At 38.4% G+C, this 25,612-nt stretch overlaps 1 protein-coding gene across 3 annotated transcripts in view; it reads left to right on the top strand.

Moving 5' to 3' along the window:
• SPTLC3 (serine palmitoyltransferase long chain base subunit 3) overlaps positions 1-25,612 on the top strand; it is a 134,419-nt gene that overhangs the window by 9,450 nt on the left and 99,357 nt on the right. For 2 of the 3 annotated variants that reach the window (XM_019941427.3, XM_019941428.3), the window contains 3 exons: positions 12,247-12,429; positions 18,820-18,974; positions 19,614-19,762. In XM_019941427.3, coding sequence (XP_019796986.1) covers positions 12,247-12,429; positions 18,820-18,974; positions 19,614-19,762 — 487 coding nt within the window. The remainder of the gene's footprint in view (positions 1-12,246; positions 12,430-18,819; positions 18,975-19,613; positions 19,763-25,612) is intronic. The other variant, XM_019941430.3, reaches the window with a different exon arrangement.

The raw sequence follows: 25,612 nt of genomic DNA, 5'->3' as shown, positions 1-25,612 counted from the left end.
GAATCCCAGACATTTTTAACTCTAAGTTCAGGAATGTCTCAAAGGACTGGATACGTAGGTATTTTTCAAGCCCTTACTCAGTGCATACAACTCTGTCAACTGTTCCTTTACAAGAACAGGTAGGAAGTAAAAAAAAAAAAAAAAAATCAGCACCTCTATTCTTCAGCAGATTAATTCACAGCAAGAGAAAAAGTGCTATTTTGGTTATTACACTTACTCAGAAGAGCAGATTTGGGAGTCAGTTTTAGTAATTTTTAGAAATCTGTAAGATTCTAAAAGTCTTGTAAAATGTTAGTTTCTACCTTAGATTTCCATAGCCAGGCAGCAAAGTGATTTTACATGGCACACCAGACAGCACAACTTCCTATAAATCTTTCTTTAAAAATCATTGACCTTTGTCTTTACATCCTCACGGCATGTAGCATGTGTACTCCCCAGAATTACCTTCTTCTGAGCCCTTGTACAGCCTCAACTTCATTTTCAAACACAGGCCATCATGAAAGCTTGCTTCCAGACCCAGCAGGGGAGCACAAGTCAATTAATTTCTTGGTTCCTTTGCTGAGTCTCCCCGAGGCAATGACATTGATGATGCGTTAAGGATTCTTAGGTCTTGCAACATGGCATGTTTCCCAGTCACCTACTCTGATAATCTGAAGGAAACTAGTCTCCAGATCATTTCAAATACTGGAATAATCATGGTAGAAATGATCTCAGATCTCAGAGAAGCATGTTATCTCATTTTCTAGATCTTAGCGACACATTTGTCACTTAATAGAATAGAGAACAGAACTGAGGCACACTTGCCCATATCTCAAAATGGCCAATCCAGGGCAAGACGCACACCTGTCCACTGCCAGTTTCTAGAGCCTCTACACAATACTGCTTTTCATAGTACAGAATCCAAAACAAACCCCGAAGGAGCCCTTGGCAATAACAGCTTTTGCCAAACCATGCAAATAACTTAGGGGTACTTGGGAAAATCTCAAAACCAACGTAAGTTTTGACGGATTGGTTTGTAAGTTTATGCAAAAGGGGCTGGCATTTTGTCTATGGGGCTGTGCTTCCCATCGGTCAGTTCTTTGCAAAACCACTGAATCAGGTGTCTACAGACTAAGATACAGAAGTTCTCCACATAGTGACCTGGGAAAATGAGACAATGGCTGAAATAAATAGGTCACGAATGTCACTTTTCTCTTTTTAAGTGTAATATCAATCTTTATACCAATCAGATGACCCATGCCTTGCACCCAGCCATTACTTAAGGCTCATAAATTATGATGGCTAAAAAAAAATGCCTGGAATTTTTAAATGGTTGATTCAGGAGTACAGGTAAAAATTAGTCAAGGCTAGCACTACTCTGGGAGAAGTTACTTCTTTTTCAACATTATATGCCACGTAAGAAAAGTTAATCAGATAATTATAGCTGTGACCATGGATGTTATCAGATGTTTTGGAAGCAAAGAAACAAATTGTTATGTTGTCATACTCTTGGGCAATTGGTTGTTTGGAGACATTATGCTTACTTTCCCAAGAAGCAAAATGTTTTCATGGAAAATCAAATATGCTCTGCCTTCCATGAACACCAAAGATTCCAGCCAAAAAAACTGTATACATTCAACTAAGCATCATCTCTTTAAGGACACATTCTGTCTTCAAAGGCAAGCAAAAGATGAGTCAGGTTATAGGTTGAAGATGAACCTAGGCTGCTCTTGATGTGCATAAATTGTGAGTGGTTTTATAGGGTGATAGGCAGAGGAGGGAAGGAGGCAAGGAGAATAGGTCTGTACAGCCATGAGCCAAATCCTGATAAACACACAGGGAAGGAAGAACAATGGAATCCTCGGCAACTTTCTCTCTTTCTGGGTAGGGGGATTTTCTGCTCCTTCAGGTTGTTGAATGGCAGACACTCTTTGGTCCATGTTTAGGGGATGAGAAGTTTTGGTTGGGGTCTAGAGATGGTAGTTCAGCATCATCAAGGTGCAAGAAGAAATTGTTTCAATTTGATTCAAAGAGAAAAACCATTGTTTCTAATCCAAGTTCAGTCCCCTGAGCTCAGCCAACCACATTTTGTGTGCTTCCAGAGCCCCACCCTTTTTTTAACTCACCTATGAGTCATCAGCTGCCTGGCACGGGAAGGAGATGCTACAGTACACATCTCACTCCCATGGCAAAGCACATCTCTGGTGTTGGTTCATTCTCATGCAGCTCAGGAAACACTTTCCTTTTGATTTTTGATCATAGGTTCAAAAGTTCAGGATCAATGGAGCGAGTATGTTTCATCAAATATTCTTCTGCAAGGGATACAAGAGAAACTTTATTTTATTTTATATTGGATTATAGTTGATTAACAATGGTATGTTAGTTTCAGGTGTACAGCAAAGTGATTCAGTTATACATATACTTGTATCTATTCTTTTTCAAATTCTATTCCCACTTAGGTTATTACAGAATATTGAGCAGAGTTCCCTGTGCTATACCGTAGGTCCTTGTTGGTTATCTATTTTAAATATAGCAGTGTGTATATGTCAATCCCAAACTCCCAATCTATCCCTCCACCCCCTATCCTTTTTCCCCCAGTAACCATAAGTTCATTCTCTAAGTCTGTGAGCTCTGTTTTGCAAGTAAGTTCATTTGTATAATCTTTTTTAGGATTCTGCATGTAAGAGATATCATATGATATTTATCTTTCTCAAAATTACCGACCATACAGCCATGAGTCACTGTGAATCATTGGTATGTCAGGGCTCCCTGAAGACCCATTCACATGCATGGCTTTGCAGGGGGCCTTTTGAAAACACGTATCAGATCAGGTTTTTAGACCGGCATTTGCTTACAGCTCGTCAATGGCTTCCCTTGTCAGGATCAAGGCTATGGTCCTAAGCTCAGTTTACGAGCTCTGCACAACTTCCCCGCTGATTCGTCCATTGATTCATCAAAGATTTATTGGATACCTACTTCGTATCAGATGCCCTTCTAAGCCCTGGAGTACTAATGATGGACAAAGTGGATGGAGTTCCCCTTTTAGAACTGACCTACAGCCATGCCTGCCCCCTCACTACCCCTGCCAGCCCACCACCCTACCCGCTTCCCTCCCCACAGTTCTTTGGGTTCTTCCTCCTGCTGGGAACACTGCACCTCCTCAACTCCTACTGACTATTCAGATCTTATTTTAAGCATCATCTTCTTTAGGGAGGCCTTTCTCTTTTCCTGGACTAGGCCAGATCCCATCCTATCCGCTCCATAGGTCCCTGACTTATCCTTCATTTCCCTTTTTGTAAGTATTTGCTCTGGTCTGTATTTCCATCTAGACCAGGGGCTGGCAAATTTCTCTGTAATGGGCCAGACAGTAAATATTTTCAGTTCTTTGGGACACGAAGTCCCTGTCTCAATTACTCAACTCTGCCTTTGCAGTGTGAAAGCAGCCATGGACAACAATAAACAAACGGGTGTCACTGTGTTCCAATAAAACTTTATTTTGAAAGAAAATAGCAAAAGCAAGGGGTAGGCCAGATATGGCTTGTGGGCCATAATTTGCAGACCTCAGAACAACGGGACCTGCTGTGATGATGGAAATACTGTGTGACTGTCCCACCCAGTAAGGTAGCCACCAGCCATGTGTGGTTGTCCAACATTTGAAATGTGGCTCATGCAACTGTAACCTAAATCTCTAAATGTATTTAACTTGAATGATTTTAGTTTGAATGTAAGTAGCCACATGTGGCTAATGATTATTGTTTTGGACGGTTCACACATAGACTATGAGTGTCATGAGGTCAGGGGTTCTGTCCTTCCTGGTCACCACTGTGTCACCTGGACAGAGCACAGCAGCTAGCACAGAGTAGGTACTCAATATGTATTTGTTGGATGAATGAATGAACAAATATGCCTAGAGATGATCATACTAAGTGAAGTAGGACAGAGAAAGACAAATATCATATGATATCACTTATATGTGATATCTAAAAAAAGGATACAAATGAACTTATTTACAAAACAGAAATAGACTCACAGATATAAAAGACAAACATGGTCACCAAAGGGGAAACGTGGGAAGGGGGGGGATAAATTAGGAGTTTGGAATTAACAGATATACACTACTATATTTAAAATAGATAACCAACAAGGACCTACTGTATGGCACAGGGAACTATATTCAATATCTTGTAATAACCTAAAATGGAAAAGAATGTGAAAAAGAATATATATATATATGTGTGTGTGTGTGTGTACAACTGAAGCACTTTGCTGAAACTAACACAACACTGTAAATCAACTGTACTGCAATTAAAAATGTAAATAAATAAAGGAAGGGAAAAAATGAACAAATGTATAAATATGGAATGACATTAGACTTCTGGGATGTTGCCACTGGAGACTTCTTGCTCTCTAATCCTGAAGAGTTGTATTTCTGTACACACGTTTTATCCCCACCTTAGTCCATGAGTTCCATGGGGATGGAAGCCATAAGAGAAAGTACCTGAATGACCCAGTGCCTAGCACAGGTACAAGCACATGGTAGTCAGCCGTCCCATGAGTGTTGACAGCTGCCAGTACCCACCTGGGAAGGACAAGGAGTCAGCCCCATGGCTATTTCTGAAACATGTTCCAATCTGTCACATCTCAAAGATCTAACTTAGAGCTTCTTTCTGATTCAACCCTGGTGCTGTGCACTTTAGAAATTCAACTTCATCCTGACTTTGCCTGCTTTATAACCTTGGGGAAATTGCCTAATGCCCTGTGACTATCTTATTAAGTGAAGATAATTCTAATTCTATTACAGTTATCCACAACCTACCTCTTAGGAATATCATGTAAGTAAATAAAATCATGGCCACAAAAGCTTTGAGCACCTCAGAGATAAGCGCTGTTCTCACCTGGACTGCGAACATCATAACTGAACAAGAAGATAGTAGGTAGTAGTTAATTTCAATGATATTAAAGCAACAATGCATTGTTTTCTCTGGTTTATCAGGATAACTTCAGAAAAGCTCTGTGCCTCTCAAGTGATCCAGCTGGTTGTGAGTAAAATTAGAAGATTGCAGTCATTGCAGGGTGGTGAAGGACAGCCACTTTGTTCCAAAGTTCAATTATGTCCAACTGACTTTAGGGCCTCCACCCCAGCTGTCATCCCAGGTAGGATCCTGGGATCCTACAAATCTTTCTTCCCTGCATTTCTTTTTCACTGCTCTTTGAAACAGAAAGTCTGACTTATCCTGCAGAGAAGGCCTGTTCAATTTCAGCAGGCACTACACACCACATCTCCAAGCAGGCAACACATGAGGTCCAGCCAGAAGTCCTTGCATGGTCCCATTCCTCTCGTTTCTACTCACTAACAAGTGCCCATGCTGGTTCTCCTGTCCTGGAAGGCCCTCACCTCCTTCCTCAACATTTTCCAGTCTTGGCTCTCTTTTTCTCTCTCATTCACTCAGTCCTACAACAGATTTTCATGGGGCACACTGCTAGGGACTCCATTTAGTCCTCTCCAAGCCATCCTACCTTTTCTGTGAATCCCTGACTTCCCAATCTGGAAGTGTGGAAGGTGGGACTCTTCGTGGGCTTCCCTGACCTCTTTGCTAACTTCTCTGGTGGTGGATGGGAAAACCATGGGAAAGCAACTGAGCCTCTCAACGACTGAACTTGGGCATCACTACAAAGAAAGGTTGGAGTAGTTAATACATAAAGAACTTGTCCCCTCAAAAAGTTCCATGTTTATAATCTGTCTGTCTCTCTCTCTGACTTCTGTACTTCTTTCTGTCATGCACCACCTAACACTCAGAGATGCTCAATAACTCAAGAATTGAATCTTTGACAACTTCACCAGATTTATTGATTGACTGATTGATGATCCCATTCTATCTTTTTTTAAATTAAAGTACAGTTGATTTACAATGCTATACTAGTTTCAGGTGTACAACATAATGATTTGATATTTTTATAACTTATACTCCATTTAAAGTTCTTATAAAATATCAGTTATATTCCCTGTGCTGTACATTACATCCTTGTGTCTTATTTATTTCATACATAGTAGTTTATACATCTTAATCACCTTCCCCTATCTTGCCCCTCCCCACTGCACTGGTAACCACTAGTTTGTTCTCTGTATCTATTAGTCTACTTCTGTTTTGTTATATTCATTTGTTTTATTTTTTTAGATTCCACATATAAATGAGAATATACATTATTTGTTTTTCTCTGTCTGACTTACTTCACTAAGTGTAATATCCTCCAGGTCTACCCATGTTGTTGCAAATGGCAAAATTTCATTATTTTTTTATAGCTGAGTAATATTCCGTATATATATATATATATATATATATATAGAGAGAGAGAGAGAGAGAGAGAGAGAGAGAGACACTCATACATTGGGGTACATATATCTTTTCAAATCAGTGTTTTCATTTTCTTTGGATAATTACCCAGGAGTGGGACTGCTGGATCATATTGTTGTTTTATTTTTAGTTTTTTGAGGAACCTCCATGCTGTTTTCCATAGTGGCTGCACCAGTTTACATTCCCCAGATTTAAATTTGAATGTTGGCCAGTGCAGACAGGTCCTGATGCACCCTTTTGCTTGGGGAGGTAACTCAGTTCTCAGACTTCTTCCAAACGCTTCTAAACAAGATTTAGACATGAAAGAATTTTAACACAATTCTTATAGTATCTATTCATTAAGGTAATACTAGATGACATAAAAAATGAGCCACCACATCTCAGTGGCATAACCCAATAGAAGTTTATTTCTCACTCATATTAAGTCTTATGGGCAGTGGCAGGAAGCTGGAGGGGGAGGAGGTGAAGACTCTGCTCCACACGGTAATTCAGGGCACCTGGCTGACAAAGCTCTGCAGACGACACTGTGTGGCTTCCAAGGTCACCTTGGCCATCAGAATTCAGATGACAATAGGGGAGAGAGAGAAAGAGATGGATCGTGAGAGAAGCTCTTGTGGGCCAGGCACAGAAATGGCACATTTCACTTCTACCAACTTCACATTGATCAGTCGTACATGTGTCTGCAAGGGACGTGGGGCATGTAGCCTGGCCATGAGAAAGAGGAGAGGGAAATGGTCTGATGCACAGCCAGTCTCCACCACAATGGACAATAGTGTGAAAATATTTGAAATATTCAGAAGGCCTGACTGAGAGATAATAAAAGCTATTATTTTTTGCAAGTGATCCTTTATTTTCTGTCCTTTTATTAAATAATTTTTCTTCCTAAAAATAGTATTGTAATACAATGTTGTGAGTGTTATAATGATATTTTGTAGTGATAACACCTAGCCTGGATCTTTTTAAGAAGTGAAGCCAGGAGCTTCCCTGGTGGCGCAGTGGTTGAGAGTCCACCTGCCGATGCAGGGAACACGGGTTCGTGCCCCGGTCCGGGAAGATCCCACATGCCACGGAGAGGCTGGGCCCATGAGCCATGGCCACTGAGCCTGCGCATCCGGAGCCTGTGCTCCGCAAAGGGAGAGGCCACAGCAGTGAGAGGCCCACATACCGAAAAAAAAAAAAAAAAAAAAAAAAGAAGTGAAGCCAGAACTGGGTCTTAAACAGTGGATATTAGGCAAGCCAAGGTGTCTATGTGTGTGGGGTGGTGGTGAGGGGGTGGGGGCAGCAGAGGACAGTTAGGAAAAGGACAGTTACCTGGCTACAGGGCCAGGTAAGGAAAGGAGGAAAACCCACTGATCCTCACAGGATGGCGTTGAACGTCCTGGAAGTTTCTCTTTTTATATGTGCCTATGTGACTTAACCATCCTCTAAGTCAGCCCAAGGGGTTCATTTGTGAGCACATTAAATCAAGGTTCTGAACTCACCTACACTGGATGCCCTTCACTCACCCTTCTTCGTCTACGGTGCCCTTAAAATCAGGGGTCCCAAATTTTGGTCCCAAGCTTCCTGCTCTTCTTTTTATTTTGTGCTTTATCACATTTGCCTTTAACCGTGGTTCACGCTGGGCCTCAGAGTAGTTGAGTCCTAGATCGTATACTTCAGCTAGGCCTTTCTCTTTTCCTGCATCTCTAACTGCCCCCAAATACCCCCACTTACGCAAGCAGACACCACCCCAACTCAGCAGGTCCCGTGCACACCCATTGTCTTCCCCCACAAGCAGTCCTCCTTCTAATCTCCGCTTTCTTCTTATCCACATTCCTATAACACTCCTCGCAGATACTGTCATGACCTCTTCCTTGACCTCATACCGAACCAGTCACAAAAGTTAGTCAAACCTTTTTCATGAGGCTCTCAGCCCCTTTTGCTAGAGTCTGGACAACTCCAGGAAGGAGGTAAGCCCCTTGGGTATCCCCATGATGTGGAAAGAACCAGAAGGTGGAGCTTAACTGGGCCAGGAAGTCACCAGGCATGCTAGAGATGGATGCAGTTCAAAGGTCACAGACAGAACAGAACCCAGGAAGGGAGCCAAAGTTTCACACTAGACTAGGAAGATTGGCCATCCATCAAACCTACGACTGGTGTGAGGGCATAGAGGGAGGTCAAGAACTCAGGAGCAGGGACGGGGTCTGTCATCTTGGAATTCCCAGAACCTAGCATGTTGATGGTTCATGCAAGACATCCAATTAGTGCCCTGTGTTCCCAAATACAAGGTATTTGTTATATTCTTTCCTTCACCTTCCATTCAAGACCTCATATTATGCAATGCTCTCTCACTTTAATTATTTTAAACCACCCGGTAGCATTTGGGGAAGATATTAGACAAAAGCAACATCCATTAATGTTAGCTTGGTTTGTCTGGAGAAGACATTGTTGCCAAAACGCGGCCTCTGTGCTCTGGTGCTGAATAGAAACGTGGAGACAGACTTTTGGGTAAAGTAGAAAATAATAGCTTTATTGCTTTGCCAGGCAAAGGGGGTCACGGCGGGCTAATGCCTGCCAAACTGTGTGTCCCACCCTGGAAGGGGTAGTGAGAAGTCTTACAGTGTTCAAAAAGCAGGGCATGGTCAGCTCATGGTCGTTCTTCTGACTGGTCGGTGGTGAGGTAATGAGGAATCAGCATCATCGACCTCCTGGTTCCAACTGGTCTGGGGTCTACGTGCTGTGGGCAGCATACAGTTAACTTCTCCCACCTGCTGGGGGCTTCAGTATCTGCAAAACAGCTCAAAGGACATGGCTCAGAATGTTATCTATAGTCCTTGAGGAAGAACTAAAGGTCCTTGAGTTTGTTTAATGACTAAAGTATTATTATTTTGTCTTGCTTGACTGTTTTCCTTTCTGCATTTTCTCACTTCTCTGATTAAATTTATTCTTTGACTAAAGTTTTCCTACAGAAAAACAGCAGGTGGATGACATGGGATGGGTCTATTCTGGGAAGGCCGCATAGGGCCCTGCTCAGTTACAACACTGATATAATGGATAACAAGGAGTTAAGGAATTTTAATAAGATTTAATAATATTTTGTGGGCTTTTGACTGAGCAATTCAAGTGTAAAATCTCATTATAAAAGGGCTTTTTAAAAGTTACTTTAAAAACAAGTAATATAAATAAAAATATTCATCTATCAGATAGATTGTTTTTTTGATTGTCACATATTTTGTGGCTTGGGATAAAACTTCCAGGGACTGTCACACAGATTCCAAAAATACTGCATCTCAAATAGAATAGAGGAAATAAAGGCAATATAGTCTAGAAAACTGTGTTTGTGGAATCTAATAGTGCTTACAGTATGAGAGTAGCAAAAACATTATTTCTAATTAACATAATTTTTATATAATACATCATTTAAAATATATATGTGTAAGCTAAATTAATAAATTAAGTATTAGTAGACAAATGACACTGTAAATCACTAAAAATGGTCAAAACACTTCTTATGGATCATCTCATTGGGAAATAGGGAATCCAAGGATTGTATTATATTTGTTGAATAAAAATATGAATAAATGTATAAATATTTATTAAAGACAAAAACTTAATTAGTAGTGTTAAGAATAATTTATTCACTAATGCATTGAGCAAACATTGAGCTACCATGTGAATATCAATTAAGCAGGAATAAGAATGGTTTGATATTAAAAGTCTACTTTCCACCGGCATGGTGACACCTAAAATAAATGAGAGAAATATTTACTTTGACTTTTTATTATGAAAATTTTCAAACATGCAGAAAAATGAAAAAATAATATAACAATCGCCCACCCGTATAACCTCCATCTAGATTCAACATTTTCCCAAAATTGCTTTATGTATGTGTTTAATTTTTGATGAACCATCTGAAAGAAAATTAGAACTGTTATAACACTTCACCCTCCTTAATCCTTCAGCATGCATTGACAAAGATTAAAGCATCCTCCCACATAACTATACTACTACTCTCACTTTTAACAAAATTAACTCCTCAATAATATATATTTCCAGTACACATTTGGATTTCCACAATTGTTCAAAATATGTGTTTTTACCAGTTTTTTTTTACAAAAAACAGAAAAAGAGGATCTAATGAAAGAATACACAGTGCACTTGGGTGTCTCTTAAGTTCCCTCCCCCACTCTTTACTCTTTTTTTTTCCAGCTTGATTGAGGTATAATTAATAACTAATAATTGTATGTACTTGAGGTGTACGTGACTTGATATATGTATACGTTATGAAATTATTACCGCAATCAAGCTAATTAACACATCTATCACCTCACCTACCTACCTGTGTGTGTGTGTGTCTGCGTGTGATGAGAACACTTTAGATCTACTGTTTTAGCAAATTTCAAGTATACTATACAATATTACTACCTATAGGTACCATGCTGTACATTAGCTCCTCGGAACTTCTTCATGTTATAACTGAAGGCTTGTACCCTTTGACCAACACCTCCCTGCTTTCCCCACCCACTGTCTGGTAATCACCAGTCTACTCTCTGTTTCTGTGAGTTCAGCTTTTTCAGATTTCACATATAAGTGAGATAAGGCAGTATTTGGCTTCTTGAGTCTGGCTTGTTTCACTTAGCATAACATACTCTAGGTTCATCTATGTTTTACAAATGACTGAATTTTCTTTTGTGTGTGTGGCTGAAAAATATTCATGTGTGTGTGTACAAAACCCACATTTTCTTTATCCATTCATCCGTCAATACACACTTACATCATTTCTGTATCTTAGCTGCTGTGAATGATGCTGCAGTGAACATGGAAGTGCAAATATCTCTTCAAGATACTGATTTCATTTCCTATGAATATATGCCCAAAAGTGGGATTGCTGGGTCATATGGTAATTGTTTTAATTTTTGGAGGAAACTTCATACAGTTTTCCATGATGATTGTACCAGTTTACATTCCCACTAGCAGTCCACAAGGGCTCCCTTTTCTCCACATCCTCACCAACATTTGTTATCTCTCTTTTTTTTGGTAACAGCTGGGCTAGCAGGTGTCAGGTGATATCTAATTGTGATTTTAATTTGCATTCCCTGATGATTAGTGATGTTGAGCACCTCTTCATATAACTGCTAGCCACTTGGATGTCATCTTTGGGAAAATGTCTATTCAGGTTCTCCTCCCATTTTTAATTGGATTATTTGTTTTTTACTTGTATGAGTTCCTTATGTATTTTGGGTATTAACCTATTATCAGATATATGGCTTGCAAATATTTTCTCTCATTCTGTAGGTTGCATTTTCATTTCATTGATCATTTCTCTTGCTGTGCAAAAGCTTTTTGGTTTGATGTAGTCCCACTTGTTTATGTTTTGCTTTTAAAGACCAAGCCAATTGTCATATAAAAAGTCCCACATTGTGGATTATCTGTTTCCTCATGAAGTCATTTACCTGATATTTCTTGTAAAATGGAAGTCAGATATTAGAGCTTGACTAAATTCAGGTTAAATATGTCATCAGTGTATTAAATATTACATCACGACAAGAGCATAGAGTGGTGAGTTGTTCTAACATTTGTGATGTAATTTGATCACCTGGCTGAGGTGTAACCCCAAGTTTGTGTTTGGGGAGTAACTAATAGGGTTATACATTGGCATCTTGCAAAAACCCTATTCCTTATTAATTTTTCACTTAATGGATTTAGAATCTGTTGAGAATTTTTGCCTGAATTAATTATTTCATTAGGATTTGTGAAATAAAATGTACATTGCTGATTACCCTCTTCAATGATCAATTTCCAATTTTCTCCAAGCAGTTTTTCAAATCTTAAATATGTTCTTTGAAAGGTAAAAGGTCAAAAGTCCAAAATTTTTAATATCATAGTTTATTGTAATGGAAGAGTAGTAATTTTCCACTTTCTTTTGTCTTTTCAGCAAAATGGAAATTCAAATTTTTATAAGCCAATGGTTGAATCCTTTGAGGAAGCACCTCTACATGTTATGGTTTTCACTTACTTGGGATATGGAATTGGAACGCTGTTTGGTTATCTCAGAGATTTTTTGAGAAACTGGGGAATAGAAAAATGCAATGCAGCCATAGAGAGAGAAAAGCAAAAAGTACGTATGAACACCTCCCTGGGTCTTTGTCAATGCCAATTCTTCTGTAAAGTGTTCTCACAAGTGGTGATGTGTGTACAGGTCCTAAAAAGAGTGATACTCTCAGGAACTATCCAGGGTAAATTCTATTCCTCTGCACCCCATAAACCCCCAAACATTCCCTGTGTATTCACGCACTTGTTTTTTACAAACATTTATTGAGCAACTACTATTTGCCAGACTGAACTAAAGGTTTTCTTGTAAATTATCATATTTAATTTTTATAATGATATAGATATTAAAATAATATTTTAAAGGTGAAAAATCAAAATATAAGAGTGAGGACACATGAGTGGAACTTTATTCTGGTCTTCTAGGTGTCAGTTGAGTATTATTTATGTTCTATCCTGGAAGAAGAAAGAGTGTTTGAGTGAAATGTGGGACTTTTATTTCATCTAGGTCAGTTTCTCAACTTTGGCACTACTGACATTTCAGACTGGATAATTCTTTGATATGGGAGACTGCCCTGTGCATTGTAGAAATTTTAACAGCATCCCTGACCTTTACCCACTAGATGCAATTAGCACTCTCCCACATACTTGTGACAATGAAAAATGCCTCCAGACATTGCCAAATTCCTCACAGATTGCAAAATCACCCTGTGTAGAACCACTGATCTAGATACTTTCAATAATTAACCTATAAAAATCTACATCATCCCCTTTTCACATAGAGCTAACAGGACAACCTGGAAAATATTAAGAGACCTGTGAGCAGCCTGCATCCTTTTAACATGTTTTCCAAAATTGGTTCAAATGATTTATGATGCCATGAATCTCTTTTTCCTAAAACTTGCTTTGCAATATACGATTGTGGCCATAGATTATTCCACATGATGGAGCCTTGAACACATCTGAGCAAAGAACATAGGTAAAGCATGAACTTCAATGTAATGAGAGAACTTCAAATCTTGTAACTTAGTGACTAGTACCCCTGGTAAGCTAAACTCTTGTTACAGTAACATAACCATGAACAAATCATGTAGAACACTTACTTTGCAATTACCTTAAGTCAAGCATATCACCTTCAGAAGAAAATCAGGCCCAGCTTTATTATTGTGCTCTCTCCTACCTTTAGCAAGTATTTGAGTATATGCTGTCTACCAAGTAATGGAGGCTAATAGAGAAGAAACTATAGGTCTTTCCATGAGAGAATTTGAAGTCTGGTGTGCAAAACAGACTCACCAGCAAAACAAATGATAAAAAGTGATGATGGGGCAGAAGGTGACAAAGGAAACAGGGATCGGTGCCCTGTGATTCTCTTAAGGAGTCAGGAAGGCATGATATTGGGGCTTGCACGGTGAGCAGGAGTTTGCCTAGTGAGCAAGGGTGAGAAGGAAGACACTCTCTGAAGAGGGCACTGCTTGTGTCAAAGCATTCATTAACTCACTAATCAAGTCAGGTTTGTTTGGAGCATGTATCTTGTGCCAGGCACTGTATTACAGTCTTGGAATATAGGAATAACTAAGGCAGATAATGGTTCTTGCTTTCAGAGAGCTAACCATAAAAAAAAAGCAGTTGCAATGGAATTTGGTAAGAGGTACCATAGCGGTAAGTAGATGACATCAAGGAAGCAAAGAAGAGAAACATTTAACCTGAACTTGGTGTTCAGGGAAGACTTCTGGGAGGAAGAGAAAGTTACATTGACATCTAAGGGCTAAAGAGTAAGTAGTAAGGCAAAGGGTGAGGCAAGATGAGCTGGAAGGAGTCTTCAGGGAGAAGAAATGTGATGCAAAGTGGCCCAGAGGTCAGAGAAAGCATTGTACATTTAAGGAACCAATGAATTCTAATGACCAGAGTGTTGCGAGTGAGAGTGGGAGCATGTGGGGAGAAAGATTGCTTGAGAGGCAAGCAGGGACCATACTATAATGGGTTTTTATAAGCCATGGGCATTTATTAGAACAATGGGAAGGCATTGAAGGATTTCAGGCAGAGGAATGCAGATTTGCAGATTAGAAAGATCATGTTCACTGCTCTATAAAAAATGGATTTACAGGACAATATAGGGGCCAAAAAAACCAGTTAAGAGGCTGAGGCAGAAGTCCAGTTTGAAAAAAAATCTAGATGAGCCCTTGGGCTGGGACCAGGGTAGTGATAATAGGGATGGTGATAATAGGCGAGGCCAAGAGAGGTTTAAGAGATGGAGTTAGGACTACTCAGCTATAAGAAAGAAGGAAACCTTGCCATTTGCAGCAGCATGGATGGACCTAGAGATTGTCACACTAAGTGAAGTAAGTCAGACAGAGAAAAACAAATATCATACAATATCAGTTATATGTGGCATATAAACAAATGATACAAGTGAAGTTATTTACAAAATAGAAATAGACTCACAGACATAGAAACAAACTTATGGTTATCAAAGGGGAAAGAGCCAGTGAGGGATAAATTAGGAGGTTGGGATTAACAGATACACACTACTATATACAAAATAGATAAATAATAAGGACCTACTGTATAACACAGGGAACTATATTCAATATCTTGTAATAATCTATAATCTGAAAAGAATATATATATATATATATATATATATATGTATAACTGAATCACTTCGCTGTAAGCCTGAAACTAGTACAACTTTATTTATTTTTTTAATGGTGTGTTAGTTTCTGCTTTATAACAAAGTGAATCAGTTATACATATACATATGTTCCCATATCTCTTCCCTCTTGCATCTCCCTCCCTCCCATCCTCCCTATCCCACCCCTCTAGGTGGTCACAAAGCACCGAGTTGATCTTCCTGTGCTGTGCGGCTGCTTCCCACTAGCTATCTATTTTACGTTTGGTAGTGTATATATGTCCATGCCACTCTCTCACTTTGTCACAGCTTACCCTTCCCCCTCCCCTTTTTCTCCTTGTCCCTGTTAGGAAGTTATATATAATATATCCCTCACTGTTTTTTTAAATGGTTCTCTTAGAATATTTAACACATATATTTAGAATTTAGTTACCATTATTTAGTAACTAGAGTCTTCCCCTGACCAGGAGAAGAATTTAATAAAATTGCACTTTCTTTCTCCCACATACCCATTCTCCATGTTGTCATTTATTTGTGAATTTTTAGTTTCTGTTTCTTTATACTACAAATATAATGCTACTTGGGCTAAACCATCTTCCATCAGTTTCTTCACTCACTATTTTTTCTGGCATCTGTCTTCCTCCATAGTTATTTCATTGTATTATTGAGGTACACGCTCAATTATTATAGAAAAGGGAATTAAACTCAAGACTCCTTACATATATTGGAAAGTTTTTACTTGGATTTTCACATTTGTTTGCTGGTTTGGCTGATTATAGGATTTTAAGTTCAAAATAATTTTCCCTCATACTCTTTTCCACCATTGTCACCTAAGAAAAGTCCGAAGCAGTCTAATTCATATTCCCTTGTCTATAAACTGCCTTTCCCTGAAGCATTTTGAGATTCTTCCCTTTGACTTCTGAAATTTAACCAGGATGTAGCTTGGCGTGTGTTTTTCCTTATTTGCTCTATTCAGGACCTGATAGACTATTTACATCTTAGGATTCAAAACTTCCTTCCTCTCTGGAACTTGCCCCTCCTCCTCCTCCTTTTTTTTTAACTTCCTTTTCCTCCTCTTTCACCTCATCTCCTCCTTCCTTCAATCTTGCAAATCCTTCTAGGGAGATACTGGACCTTCTAAATCTGCCCTTCGTATCTCTTGACTTTTCCTCCATATTTTATTTTCTCTGTCCTGGAATGATTAGTCAACTGACTATGCTAGTTTATTAATTTACTTCTCAGCCGTGTTCATTGTACTTTTGAACGTTTAATTTTTTAAAAGGATCCATTGTTTCGTTGTGTCTTTCTAAACACGTTACTTACATATTTTTAAATTCTTTTTCTGTTTGCTCTATGAAGTCTTTTCACTAAATGTCAGTTCTGCTTATTGAATTTGGTGCCTCTTATTGTACTAGTTTTCCTGTAATAGTGATGATGTTTTGTTTTATGCTCACTTTTTAATTTAGGAATCCTTATTTGCTTACACATTCACCTGTCTTGAGTGATTGTAGAAAGAAAATGGAATGTGTTGCCTGGACCAGGGGCTTGTGTTCTTGCTGTGTGGTCTCCCCACCTCTCTACAGTGGGGTCTTGTTCTTCCAGTCAGTTCTTGCTGCCCATCACAGTGCTTTGTGCTGTGGACAATGCAACTGCTTCTTACTTATTAACCCAATAAAAGAAGAACAAAGAGATATTGCTTCATTAATCACCCAGGGTATCAACTTCTTGTAGTTATCGACTCTTGGCTTTAATGATCCCTACAGTTAGTGTATGTCCATACCAGTCTTCTCTGCAAATGTTTTAGGGCTATGGTTTCCTGTGGTCTTATTTCTGCATTGAGCAGATCTTATTTATGTTCTATCTTTTGTGATCCTTCTATATTTCTGATTCATTGATGATTTATAAATTTATTTTGGTTTTTAAGTATCTACTTTTTGTCATTTCACAGAGCTTTTAGATGATTGGTAGAATACATACAAGCACTGAATCCGCTATCTTTATTCAACCTTCCTCTAATTTCTTAATAAGAAAAATTAAATTTAGCCATCCTTACTTTGTGTTTCTCATACTTCAAAGAACTGTCTATAATACAGTTAGTTGCCCTTCCCAACAAAAAGGAAAACACAAACATATTTTATTATTATTCTGAGCTCAACCCTGGTAGGAGAAACAGCTGTTTCTCAAGAGGAAATAATGATAAAAAAGAAATATTAGGTGAGAACAGAAGCATCAATGTAGGCACAAATGAAAAACTACGATTGATAATGATTCTCTCTCTCTCTACAAATCCATGATTCTATTTGCTACTGAATGGGCAAGTAGTTAAACCAAAAAAAAGAAAGGACAAATTTGGTAGTATTTTTTACAATGTGCCATGGATATGTTCTCTTCAATCCCTTTTAAATACCTATCTCTGCAGCATGATTTATTCAAAAGAGCATTGGTTATAGAACTGGGTACAAATCCCAATCTGTCCACTCAGATTTTCTGACTTTCTGTTGAATTGTCTATAAAAGTAGGATTGATATATCTATAACACTTGGAAAATGATAAGGTACCCTACAAGCTTAACAGTGGAAAAAGAAAGAGTGTCATATTGTAGGAGAAACAAAGGCATTTTCATGGCTGCATTATTAGGTTTTGTTCAACCCTCCTATATCCTGCTCCCAAAAATTATTATGTCCTTGTGGCCTGGGGTTCACTTTCACACTTAGCCTTTTGTGTCAGGAAGAAAAATATAGTGAGTTGGTCATGTGACGAGTTAAATCTACAACTAGATAAGGATATACCCCATTGCAGTGCTTCTGTTTTTGCAATATCTAGTCCAGTTTCATTTTTTGGTATAGTTACAAAACTGTGGGAGGCTTACCTGAGACTAGAAGACAGCGACCTTTGGAAGGCATTGACTGCTCCTGAAGAAACCTCACTGGTGCTCAAAGGAATGGGTTGGGGTGAAAATACACCCACACAGAGGCAGGAAGCTCACCGGTAGAGGCAGAGGAATAGGAGAACTGTACCCTCAAAACAGGCCTTCTTCTCTGGACCAGATCTTTTATTTTTTAATTTCATACTGGAGTATGGTTGATTAACAATGTAGTGTTAGTTTTGGGTATACAGCAAAGTGATTCAGTTTTATACATATACATATATCTGTTGTTTTTCAAATTCTTTTCCCACTTAGCTTATTACAGAGTATTGAGCAGAGTTCCCTGTGCAATACAGTTGGTCCTTGTTGGTTATCTATTTTAAATATAGCAGAGAATACATGTCAATCCCAAACTCCCAATCTATCCCTCCCCCCAACCCTTCCCCCCTGGTAACCATAAGTTAGTTCTCTAAGTCTGTGAGTCTGTTTCTGTTTTGTAAATACGTTCATTTGTGTCTTTTTTTTTTTAGATTCAGCATATAAGTGATATTTGTCTTTCTCTGTCTGCCTTACTTCACTTAGTATGATCATCTCCAGGTCCATCCCCGTTGCGGCAAATGGCATTATTCTTGAATTCTAAGAAGGTTCCCAAGCTCAATTCTCCCTCTCGGGAACACTGGGATTCGTTGTCTCCAGCACTCATTTGGGGACTTGTATTTTGCTGTCATTTTTGTTACTTTTATTTGCCACAGGTTTTACCTCCCCCACTAAAAGGTAAGTTCTTTGGAGGTGGAGGACTCACAGAGTTATTTGTGGACCCCACCCAACCCCTTACCCAAGAACCTTGCTCAAAATATTTGCAGATGGAATATTTTCATGGTTCCTCCATGTCTTTTAGTGTTCAATTGCAAATGAACTACAAAAAGCGAGACACCAAAGGTAAACTTCTGCCTCTGTTATTACAGGATTTTGTGCCGCTGTATCAAAGCTTTGAGAATTTTTATACACGGAACCTTTACATGAGAATCAGAGACAACTGGAACCGGCCCATCTGCAGTGCCCCGGGGCCTCTGTTTGATGTGATGGAGAGGGTGTCAGATGACTACAACTGGACATTTAGGTGAGGCGGCCACCTGGAGGGGCTTGGTTGAAAGAAATGCTTTCAAGGAAATTCTAGCATGGGCACCAGATCACAGATCTGAAAAAAGCACAAAGCAATAGAACAGCTGCTCTTCCATCATTCAACCCTTTGCAAGCCCTCGTGATGCCAATGGGAGAAGTCACAGTAATTAAATTGCCAAGGGCAGCTTACTTGTATTGCGATTAAAGAGGAATCAGTGGCAGAAGGTGCAGGATACACAGAGCCAGCCGGGAAGAGTCCTTTTCAGCTTTATTGACAAATTGTACCCTCCTACTTCCTGCTGAGGGAGCCAGTGATGACCATGGCTCTTTCTGATTTAGAAAGTCCTTGCTGAAATTTAAACCAGAGCACAGGTGTCACGAAAGCAAGCACCCAAGACAAATCAGGGCTGAGTAACACTCCATGGCCTGGAAACCTTTTCCCAATGCTCTGCCCAGGTTCATTATGAGGTGACTCTCCTCTAAGGACAAATCATTTTGTGGTGACAACAAGGCAAATCAAAAAGAAAAGACGTCACTTGGGCCAAACCCAAGGTCTCTTTGTGAGAGTCTTTTCTGGAGCACTAGGATGATATTAAATGAGAAAGCCCTTTGTGTTCACCTGCCCTTCTCTCTGCAGGTTTACTGGAAGAATCATCAAAGATGTCATCAATATGGGTTCCTATAACTTCCTTGGCCTTGCAGCCAAGTACGATGAATCTATGAAAACAGTAAAGGATGTTTTAGAGACATATGGCCTGGGCGTGGGCAGCACCAGACATGAAATGGGTACGTACATTCACTATTTTGAAATTTTTTTCCAGTTGGGTCTCAGATTCCTGGTGGCTACTTCTCAAATCTAGATCATATCTAGACAGTGTGCCTCAAAATGTTGTTATAAAACACAAAAAGGAAAAGGTATATAACGGTCTTTTTGGAAATTTCAAACATTATGCTCTTACTAGGCAGTTTTTAAAGATTTTAATTCTCCAGAGTAAAAAAAAAATTGTTCTTTCCTGACCATGTTATCTAAAAAAGCAGCTATAATGCCTCTTCCATCTGGTCCTTTTCTGGGTCTTTTCTTTTCCACTTTTCTTTTCTTTTTAACAGCTTTTTTGAGTTACAATTGCTATTCAAAGAAAACCATTGTACTCATTTAGTATATATAATTTAATGAGTTTGGACATATGCATACACCTGTGAAACCATCACCACAATCAAGGTGATCAACATGTCCATTACCTCAGAAAGTGTCATATCGCCCTCCTTTTTATGGTAAGAATGCTTAAATGAGATCGATCCTTTTTTCTATTTTTTCCCCTAAATAAAATTTTATTTTATTTTTACTTATTGAAGTAAAGTTGACTTACAATATTATATCAGTTTCAGGGGAAACCCTAGTAATTCTGTATTTAGAGATCTACCCTTTTAACAAATGTTCAAGGGCACAGTACAGAATTGTTCCAGGAACTGTGTGAAAGGGCAGGTCTCTAGAACTTACTCGTCCTGTATCACAGAAGCTTCGTACCCATTGAACAACAACTTCTCCTTTGGATTTGGCTCTTTCTCCCACTTTTCTTAATGATGCCTATCACTTATCTTGCTTTTGTACTTGTATATTGCCTGTCTCTGCTCCTGCAACATAAGTTCCGTGAAGGGAGGAATGGGTCTTATTGACTTGTGTTGAATGAATGAATGAATGAATGATGAATGAATGAATGGTAAAGATGAAACAGACTGCCTATTTATTTCTCTTTTAGCTGAAACATTTTTCTCTTAGAGGAGTAAGATCTTTGAGAAGGAAACTTCTGCTCCCCTCACTTCCGGGAGGATGAGCAGAGCAAGCTTGTTCCTGTGGCCTGCTTCGCTCTTCCTGGCCCACTCTCTCCTCCTATATTATCTCATGTGTTCCTCACAAAGCCCCATGCTGTGCGGGGCAGGACAGGTGGTGTTATTGCCATCTTCCAGAGGAGGAAACTGAGGACCACAGTGACTCAGTGATGTGCCTATAGTGGCCGATGACCCATCCTAACTCCCGGGGTTGCTCAGCTTTCCTACTAAGCAGTTTCCCAACCAGGATAATACATGCAGAGCTCACTAGGTCAGTTTCAGGCCTAAGAATCAGAGTTAAAGCTGCTAAAAATGGATTTACCATTCATGAAAAATGAGCCACATGCCTCTCTCAGATAACCCCTTGGCAGAAGGCCTTTAAAAGCATGTAATTATTCAGACCTGTGCAATAAATAGCCATTCAGATTGAACAAAATCACCTTCTTATCCACATAGCCAGTAAATACTTAACTAAAACTCCAGAGTGTATAAGTAGTTGCCCAGATTTCTTAGGAAAGACACGGTATCTTTATTTTGACTCATGAGGGCTGGAGAAATAAGCAGGGAGTGGAAGAAAGGTTCTACTCCTTTAGAAGAGCTGGGTCACCCACAGGACCCTACTTGGTGGCGGGATCGAGACTGGAAGGACACACCGTCAAAAGAGACACGGAGGCAGCAACCTTTGGGGATGTTGCCTCTGGTGCTGGTGACACCAAATACAAGGGTTGTTCATCAGGAAACACACTCCTGAAGATGAGGACCCCCAACTCACTGAGACAGAACAGTCCCCAGTCACAGCACCAGAAACTAAAGAGAGGCAGCCTGACACAGGCGATGGTTTCCTCCCAGTAAAGACAGATGCGGAATAAAGGTCCCTGATTCTGCAGACTCAACAAACCCAGAGAAACCAAGCAGAGACGAAGATCCCTGTTTAGACTGCCTACAGCCTACATGCTTTCTCCACCTACTCATCCTTCTGAATCACTGGGCTTTTAATATTTAGTTGCTTCATTGTGAGCTCTCCAACTCAAGCTCTAGGAAGATTTTAACAGCTTCCAAGGAAACAGTGAGACAGCAAGGTAGAAACCACCCACAGTAATTTTAGGCAAATAGAAGAACTGAAAACAAGAATATAAGCAATCTAAAAATAAATGAATAAACAGGGTACATCTGAAAGTCTTCTGCAAGATAAATGGTAACCTGAACATAGCAGTCAAGAATTGGTAATATAGTTGTTTTTTTTTTAACATCTTTATTGGAGTATAATTGCTTTACAATGGTGTGTTAGTTTCTGCTGTATAGTTTTGAATGCCATTTACTTCAAGATATACAAGTAACTTTTGGAAAATGTATGCTACATAGCCTTAAGAAAATATTTAACAGGGCCAATGGACTAACAGTGAAACTTTGGTAATATAGAGGCTTAAGAATTTTTAGTAACCAAAATAGCTTCTTGAGGAACCCAAAGTAAATGTTTAGGGACGTTTAATCACTTAAAATACTTCCTAGAGCTTTTAAAAGTAGTTTCCAATGTTCCAGGGGGAAAAGAACACAGAAATCATATTCCAAAATAGGAAAATTCAATGAAAAAGAAATCAAGAGGAAACACATAAAATATAGTAAAAGGGACTTCCCTGACGGTCCGATGCAGGGTGGGTGAGGGTTCGATCCCTGATCAGAGAACTAAGATCCCACATGCTGCACAGCATGGCCACAAACGAAAAGTAACAAGTAAAAAATAAATAAATAAAAATAAAATATAGTAAAAGGATAAAAGATCACATATTTTATTTTTACCAAAAATATATAACTAGAACATATTTGCCTACTAGAAGCAAAGGACTGAGATTTGGCCAAAAACTAAACTCAATTATGTGCTGTAATCAAAAATAAATACAACTAAATTAAAGTTATTCCAAAGGATGAAAAGCAGAAAGATAGGTCCCAGCCAGGCACCTGGTTCCACCTCCCCATTGTAACCAACAACAAAATACCCTCAGTGCCCAAGAGGGAGGTCAATTCAGTGGAAGGAGCAGCAAAAAGTGCCCTAGAGTAAGGTTGTTTGCCAAATCTACACCTGCAAATGTTAAAACTAGGCCCAAAATAGAACTGAAAATGACACATTTCCAGACAGATATGTACAGAATTTTAAGTGATATTTTAAGATGTAAAATGATGTGCTACTGTTTACTTTTCTGTACAACTAAAAGATAGCAGAATATGGAATTAGGGGAGGCTTTGACCCCTTGTGGGTGGATTTAACATTTCACATGCTGATATGGGTGGGATGATTGCACTTTTCACACATCCTAAATATGAGACAGAGTGAAATGGCAAATTGGAGTCACCATCAAGCATTTAAATATCTGACACATTTTAAATTCCTATCTTCTATATTCCTGTTGGATTTTGTTAGAATGTTCCCTGATCCGGGCTGTCTCCCTGAAACTGCATGCCTTATGTGACATCTTTGGTAATTACAACCTAGTTTTGTTTTGTTTTGTTTTGTTTTAATAATGTTGTTAATGTGTGTGGAAGATTAGAAATTTTTGAGTTTAGGTGTGTGTGACATTACATTGTGAATTAGGGACCTCTGGAGTGAACAGCCTATCAAATGTTGAAATTGGTACTCTTTAAGCTGGCTTGCCTTCAAATTTTTAGCTGCAAAGTCTGTAGATTAACTGTCTTAGCTGAAAAACGCTAGAATAACTACTATAATTTGTTTAGAAACAGATTCTAAAACTACATGGATGTTTAGATTTTTAGCACTAAGATTGAGAGTTGTGTAAAAATTGTTCATAATGTCTGAAGAGTAACATCAAACAATCAGTAGTATCTTCAGGAATTCCCTGGCGGTCCAGTGGTTAGGACACAGCGCTTCCACTGCCAAGACCCGAGTCTGATCCCTGGTCAGGGAACTAAGATCCCACAAGCTGCTTAGCCTGGCCTAAATAAATAAGTAAATAAAATGAAAAAAACAATCAGTAAAACTTCATTATGCAAGATATTTCTATATATGATCTTTGAGTTTCGTTACTGGAAAGAACTATTTAATTTTGCTGTATGTGGAAGGTGCTTGTTTGAATATATTGATTTAACAATGGAAGACGTTCATGCAGCCACCCCTAACTCAAAGTCAATGCAGAATTGCTTGTTCTTCCTTCATATGAATTAAGCTTTAAGTGAAGAATAAACTGAAACTTTAAAGATAAATAAACAAACAACCTAAAGGTGTGGTGCAAATGCAAACAGAAAGAAAAGCAGAAGTTAAGCTTAGTGTATGAATTATTAAACATAAGGAGAGATTCACCTTATAAAAATTATGTGGAGAGTCCATAATGAAGATTGATGCAACTCCTATAGCCTCTGTGCATTAAGTAACACAGCAGAGACATATATGGCTCTTTATTTTTCTATACAAACTGGAAATTAGTAGGACAATGAATTATGGGAGGCTTCAAAAATCATATGGGTCAACTTAACATACTCGATTAAAAACAAAAGTGAGAAAAATAAAAAGTGAGATAGTGATAGGAAACCCTAAAATTCCTCCCAGTCCTTGAAAAATGAAGAAGACAAAAAAATAAGCAAATAAAGACACAGAAGACATTAACAATGTAATTGTTGAGTTTAGTTTAATATTTATATATTGAATGCTGAACTTTAAAACATATTACCACTAGACGATATCTTTTTAAATATTTATTGAATTTTCATATAAATTTACTATATATTATGCACAAAGAAAACCTCATTGAATTCCAAAAAGTGAAATCTACATAGGTCACGTTCTTGGACCACTGTGAAATAAAGCTAAAAATTAATACCAAAATTAGAAATGAACCCTTTTTAAAAATCACTTGAAACTTTTCAAGCTCTCTCATAAGTAACTCTTGAATCAACAGGGAAATGAAGTTACAGTTACATCATGTTTAGAAACTAACAACTATGAGAACACCATAGGATCCAACTAGTTGTGTACTCAGAGGAAAATGTGTATTCTTACTTTACTAAAGAAGTAAGAGCGAAGCTAGTAAACTAACAACCAATGGAGTAAGGAATAAAAGGAAAGCAAAAGTATTACACTATTAAAGATATAAACAGGAACTTATAAATTAGAGAAGAGTAATTTCTATTGGGCTGAGGCACCTAAATTTTAATAAGTCACTAGAGGTGATTCTGATGACCAGCCAGAGTTGACAACCACTAAGCTAACATAACCCTGATCCCAAAATTTGACAAACGAGCATTTAATAAAAGGAAAATTATAAGACAATATTACTTGGGAAAAAAATTATACAAGAAATTGACGTTGCAAATTCAACGGTATAGTCAAATAACATGATACCATGATCAAGTAATTCTATGCAGGGACTATAAGGATAGTGAGTTCAATAAGAAAATTTGTAACCTTGAAAGATCCAAGAAGGAAAACATATGATTATCTTGATAGATGTCACTAAAACATTTATAAAATTCAATATCCATTCCTTATAAAACTTTTAACGAATAAAAATAAGAGATTCTTGAATGGAATAAAAAATATCTACTTCAAACAATGCGACTTGTACTACACTTTGTGATGAAACTTCTAGTTACTAGAAGCTTTCACTTTGAGTCAGGGAAAAGATGAAGATGTGTTTTTACCACCATTTTAATAACCTTTGGAAGTACTAAGCAATATAATTATTCATTTATATTTTACTCCTTACATCAATAAATATTTATTGAATAACTACCATGTGACAAAATAAGAAATATATGTGCAATAAAAGAAGAGGTGATCTAACCATTATTTGTAGATGATCT

Source organism: Tursiops truncatus, chromosome 15, assembly GCF_011762595.2.
Source record: "Tursiops truncatus isolate mTurTru1 chromosome 15, mTurTru1.mat.Y, whole genome shotgun sequence".
NCBI lineage: Eukaryota > Metazoa > Chordata > Mammalia > Artiodactyla > Delphinidae > Tursiops > Tursiops truncatus.
The sequence above is the reverse complement of the archived record's forward strand: the minus strand, read 5'-3'. Positions and strand labels throughout refer to the sequence as shown.